Source organism: Echinops telfairi, unplaced genomic scaffold (assembly GCF_000313985.2).
Source record: "Echinops telfairi isolate 266 unplaced genomic scaffold, ASM31398v2 ScPeMD7_7457;HRSCAF=8495, whole genome shotgun sequence".
NCBI classification, from domain to species: domain Eukaryota; kingdom Metazoa; phylum Chordata; class Mammalia; order Afrosoricida; family Tenrecidae; genus Echinops; species Echinops telfairi.
This window is the reverse complement of record NW_022111357.1, coordinates 36,050,371-36,055,441: the sequence shown is the minus strand read 5'-3', so window position 1 is coordinate 36,055,441 and position 5,071 is coordinate 36,050,371. Positions and strand designations below refer to the sequence as shown.

Here is a 5,071-nt window from a genome sequence, read left to right as displayed (position 1 = left end):
ACAACCCTCTCAGTGGTTCGCCATGGAAATGACCCACTTTTCAACAAACGAACTTGGGGACTAACCTTTCCAGAGCCTTCTATTTACCACGGAGGGCCCCCAAACTGCAGAGCGATCGGCCTCCCTGGGGTGACAGGGAAAGGAACCCAGGAAGCGTGGTCAGGGGAGAGCCCCTCTTTCAGAGGAGGCTCCCCTGCAGGGAGCCCGTGGTGGCGCACAGACTCCGGCTCGTTAAAAGGCAGTCTCCCTGGCAGGTGTTAGGGGTCCGTGAGGCGTGACTTCTGTTTTCTCTTCTTTCTTCTCTGTCATCTCCACCCCGTTTCTCTTGGCAAAAATCTGGTTGATTTCCACAAACGTTTTGCCCTTGGTCTCCGGAATAACCAGGTAGACGTACACCGCTGTGAGGAGGCAGATTCCGGCAAAGATGAGGAAACTGTAGGCGCCAATGAGGGCCTGGGCCGAGAGAGAAAGCAGGGCGAGTGGAGAAGGCCAGGTCAGGGGCAGTGCCAAACACCTGCCCCGATGCCAGCTTGAAAGCCATGGCATCCATCTGAACTTGCCGAATGACCTCTTTCAGCTGGCCGTGACAACTGCCATGTGAATAGAAACTGCTCAGTGGTGCCCCTCAGATGGTGCCCCGGTGCGGGCCATAGCTGGGACACACCTCTGGGTGGCACAGTGGCTAAGTCCTTAGGTGGTGGATTCAAACCACCACCAGGGCTTCTGAAAATTATTCAAGGGTGCTTTATAAAGTGGAAGCAGGCCATTTAGATAATCAATGAACCCTTAGGGAGTGCCAGTCTGACAGCCCCCGGAGCAATGACGAAATCAACTGATGATCTTGGGGAAATGTAACTGTTTCCTGTGAACCTCGCTCCCTTTTGTCCTCTGATACTGTAAAGCCTGTCAATCACCCCCTAGAACTGTCGCAAAGCCTGTTTCTTGCTACATAGTTTAAAGTCTATAACTTGCTGGATTGGCACCAAACTCTGCAACAGTTCAGAGGTAGAAACCTGACTTCTGTTGGAGCTTTCAGGAATAAATGTAAAATTCCTCGAATCAATCTAGTCTGTTTTTGGCTATGCACTGACAGGCTCTCCTGGGACCCCTTACAGCTGGCAAGAGTGTCTGAACTCCCTGTGAGATGTGGGACAAGAGCCTATTTATCGAGTAGCCAGGCATGGCCATCACACGTATTTTCTGGAGCTGTGGCTGTGTTTCAGTGGCTCTAGACGACACTCTTAGTGGAAGATGGGGTGGGCGACTGTTCCTTGCCTAGAGCCCCTTCTGCCTTGCCGGTGGGGCAGCGGACACGTCCCCCTCACCTGGATGGAAGGAAACACGAAACCGATGATGAAGTTGGTGAGCCAGTGCACGGCGCCATCCACCATGAACGCGGCGGGCCGGGAGGACTGCAGGAAGATCTCGGTCCTCACCACGGAGGGGACAGGGCCTGGGGCAGAACCCGAAGCATGAGTGGACAGAGATGGTATCCGGGGGAGTGTCGTATGCTAATGGTCCACCCCCCCACCCCCACCCCCGTAAGTACAGCGTGAACTATACTTCAGGCAACATTCGACTACACCCACCCACACATCCTTCTTCCTTCAGTTTTGTTTTTAATTTGTGTTGAGTGGGAGGCATCGCAGTGGCGTAGTGGGTTAGGAGTAGGGCTGCTAACCACAAGGTCAGCAGTTCGAAACCACCAACCTTTCCAAGGTAGAAAGATGAGGCTCTCTGCTCCTGGAAAGATTTACAGCCTTGGAGACTCACTGGGGACAGATAGCACTATGTCCCCTGTGGGGAGGAACCAATTTGTTGGTGGTGAGTTTGTTTTGGGGTTTTGATGGGGAGTTGGGAAGAAGTTCTCTCTTTATGATTTTAAAGACCTCCCCTCCCCAATGAGCAAGTAGTGGGGCACATCGCACCCCCTGCAGCACCCCTAGAGGTCCCCTGCTCTCCCTCCTCACAGGCTCACTCAGCAACCTTTCACTAGGGCAATTGTGGGTGCCGGCAGGGTGCGGGCTGGCTCAGGGCACGAAGTGAAGCCAGGGCCCCCACTGCGGGTCTCAGGCCATGTGGGGGGCGGGGGGCGCTGCCGCGACTGGGCCGACATGGCGACTTCACAGATGGCATAAGCGTCCTGTTTCAGTGAACATGTCTGGGTCCTTACGCCTGGCTGTCTGTCTGTTATTCCAGACGGTCTGAGTGTCTTCCTTCCCGCCCCTCCCGGGCACACCCAGAGCTGCGCAGTACAGCGCGGTGGTGGCCACGAAACCCTGCCGCGGGTCACCAGTCTGTGTGGTCAGCCCTGCTGGGACGGACAGGAGCCCCATCCCTACCACAAATCTCACTGCTGTGGAGACAGTCAGTGCGGACGCACAGCGACCCTCTAAGACAGCGTAGAACTGCCCCCTTGAGTTTCAGAGACTGCAACTCTTCGTGGGATTAGAAAACGAGTGGTTTTGAACCGCTGACGGTGTGGCTAGCAGCCCAATACGTAAGCACTTCTTGAACACCTGCTCCCCCTTACAGGGCTTCTCCCTGCTACTAAGGTGGCTGAGAAGTAGCTAGGTCCAGGGCATGAATGGGTGGCCCTTCTCCCCCAGCTGTCAGTCTCCTGGGTGAAAAGGCTGCCCTGCTTACTGAGAAGCAGGAGGTCCCAGTGCACCAGGGGCATCGCCAAAGAAAGGCCCGCAACCCCCTTCTGTGGCACCGCAGAAAGCCGTTCTGCTCTGACACGCATGGGGCAAAGGTTCCCTTCCTTCCAGGAGCCAAGCATTTCACCGAGGCCTCCTTCCCTGGGAGTGCACGCCCCTCCAGAATCCTAAGGGAGGCCATGGAGGGAGGCGGAGCGTCTTAAAGTGCTTGTGCTAGGGGAATGCTGCCATCCGGTGGCAGATTTGAGGAATGGCAGGCATCTCCTGGTCACATTACCTTGGGTCTAATAAGCGGTTCTCAATCTGTGGGTCGCGACCCCTTTGGGGGTGTCAAAAGACCCTTTCACAGGGGTCGCCCGATTCACAACAGTAGCCAAATTACAGTGATGAAGTACCAACGAAAATAATTTTATGGTTGGGGGTCCCCCCACAACATGAGGAACTGCATTATAGGGTTGTGGCATTAGGAAGGTTGAGAACCACTAAGTCAAATATTTCTTCAAGCATTTCGCCTTGTCTAAAATATCTGAATATACTCCCCGCTTGGATGGTCACCCCCTGCAATGAAGTGTTAATGCCACGGATCTACCCTGTTTTCCCGAAAGTAAGACATCCCCCGAAAATAAGACCTACTTACAGTTTTGCCTCTCGCTGAAATATAAGGCATCCCCCGAAAATAATATTGTTCAACAATAAATGTGTACCGTATTCTTCTTCATGGAAAAGTAAGACATCCCTGAAAATAAGACCTAGCACATCTTTGGGAGCAAAAATTAATATAAGACACTGCCTTATTTTTGGGGAAACAGGGTAAGTATATCTGTTTGTGTACTGTATGTTTTCTCTGTGGCTTTCTATGATCCCACCTCCCCAAGAACCAATTTCCATTCCCTTCAGGGTGCTAAAGGCCCTCTGGTGGCGCTGTGGTTACGCACTGGGCTGCAGTCCACAAGGTCAGCAGTTCAAAACCACAATAAGGGAGACTGCACTTTCTACCCTGAAACTCACAGGGGCAGCTCTACTCTGCGCTGGGGCGGTTATGAGCTGGAAATGAGTTTGGCTTTGGCTTGGGGTGGTACATACTCGGGCGACGGACACACTTCGCACTGGACTACTAACCTCAAGGTTAACTGGCCATCTGAATCCCCCCCAGCAAGCCCAAGGAAAGACCCGGCGACCAGGGCCGTTCTACTCTGCCAACACAGGGCTCGCCGCGAGTCCCTGTCAGCCGGTCTCGGTCTTTGCTACTGTTTGGAGGTGGTCCATCCTGCTGCAAGGCCATGGCCAGACGGATGGAGAGGGCGGGGATGCAGAGCCCCTCAGGAGTCTGGGTGTGCTGGAGGGTAAAAAACGGTATCTGCAGGAACTTCTCCAGGGCGCTCACCTGAGGGGGCAGCCATGACAGGTACTTGTTGGGCTCCTTCTCTGTGGGGGAGCAGCCACTGTGTGCCCTATTAGGACCTGGATCAGGTGTCCCTGCCACCCCATCTGGCACCTGATCACCCACCTTCCCCAGGACGAGCTTGGCGCCTGGAGGCGGGCAGCAGTTTGCTTCTAGCAGTCCGACCGTCAGGCAGGGGTCGAACCCAAGTCTCTCCCTGCCTTCCAGCCTACTCCCCACAGGCCCTCCTGCCCCTCCTGCCCCTCCTGCTGTCTGAGGTGAACCAGGGAAGCTTTCTGCTTCACTGCCAGCCTCCGATGGGACTGTGGTGCTCTGGTCCTTGGCGGGCCAAGCAGCTGTTCACCGATGCCCTTACATGGGCCAATGCCTTTCTCCTAGTGGGTGTGCAGCTTTTTTAAACACTGAAGTTTGGCAGGGAATGTTGGCAGGAGAGCAGTAGGAGTCAAAGCCAGGAGGCGCGGTGGTGCCAAGGTCAAGCACGTAGCTGTTAATCCAAAGGTCGGAGGTACAAACACACCCTGTGGCTCTTTGGGAGAAAGCCCTGGTTGCCTGCCTCCGTGCACGTGATAGCCTCCGCGCGGCCGTTCACCTCCATCACATGGGGTCTAGGAGCTGAAGCCAACTCTGCCGGCACGGCCCCCTGCTTCTCAGCTGGCTGCACTTGGGCAGGGGACCCGGCCTGGGGTCTCTGGGGGCTGCTCTGAGGTGGGCCTAGAGCGGTGCGCACAGGGAATGAAGCCACACGGGAATGTGCCGTGGGCGAGGGGGACCCAAGGCACCTTCATCTGAGGCCTTGGGCTCAGCGGGCAAACCAAGCAAGTCCAGGGTTTCCAGATGAACCCGGGCGTCCCGGACTGGCTCGGCGTCTTCTTGTGGCGCCTGGCCCCGAAAGAGCTCACTAGGCACCCGCCTGGGCCTCACCCTCTTGGGGCTGGCTGGCTGGGGGAGGGTGACAGGTACTTACTGGGCCCAATGGAATGTCCCGCGATGTAGGTGAAGACACAGATGA

At 55.6% G+C, this 5,071-nt stretch overlaps 1 protein-coding gene across 1 annotated transcript in view; it reads right to left on the bottom strand.

Annotated features, from left to right (window-relative positions):
- Window positions 1-231: 231 nt before the first annotated feature.
- SLC2A7 (solute carrier family 2 member 7) overlaps window positions 232-5,071 on the bottom strand; it is a 31,188-nt gene continuing 26,348 nt past the window's right edge. The window contains exons 10-12 of the mRNA XM_013005323.1: window positions 5,027-5,071; window positions 1,326-1,453; window positions 232-453 (exon numbers count right to left, since the gene is read on the bottom strand). Of these exons, the coding sequence (XP_012860777.1) occupies window positions 232-453; window positions 1,326-1,453; window positions 5,027-5,071 (395 nt within the window). The remainder of the gene's footprint in view (window positions 454-1,325; window positions 1,454-5,026) is intronic.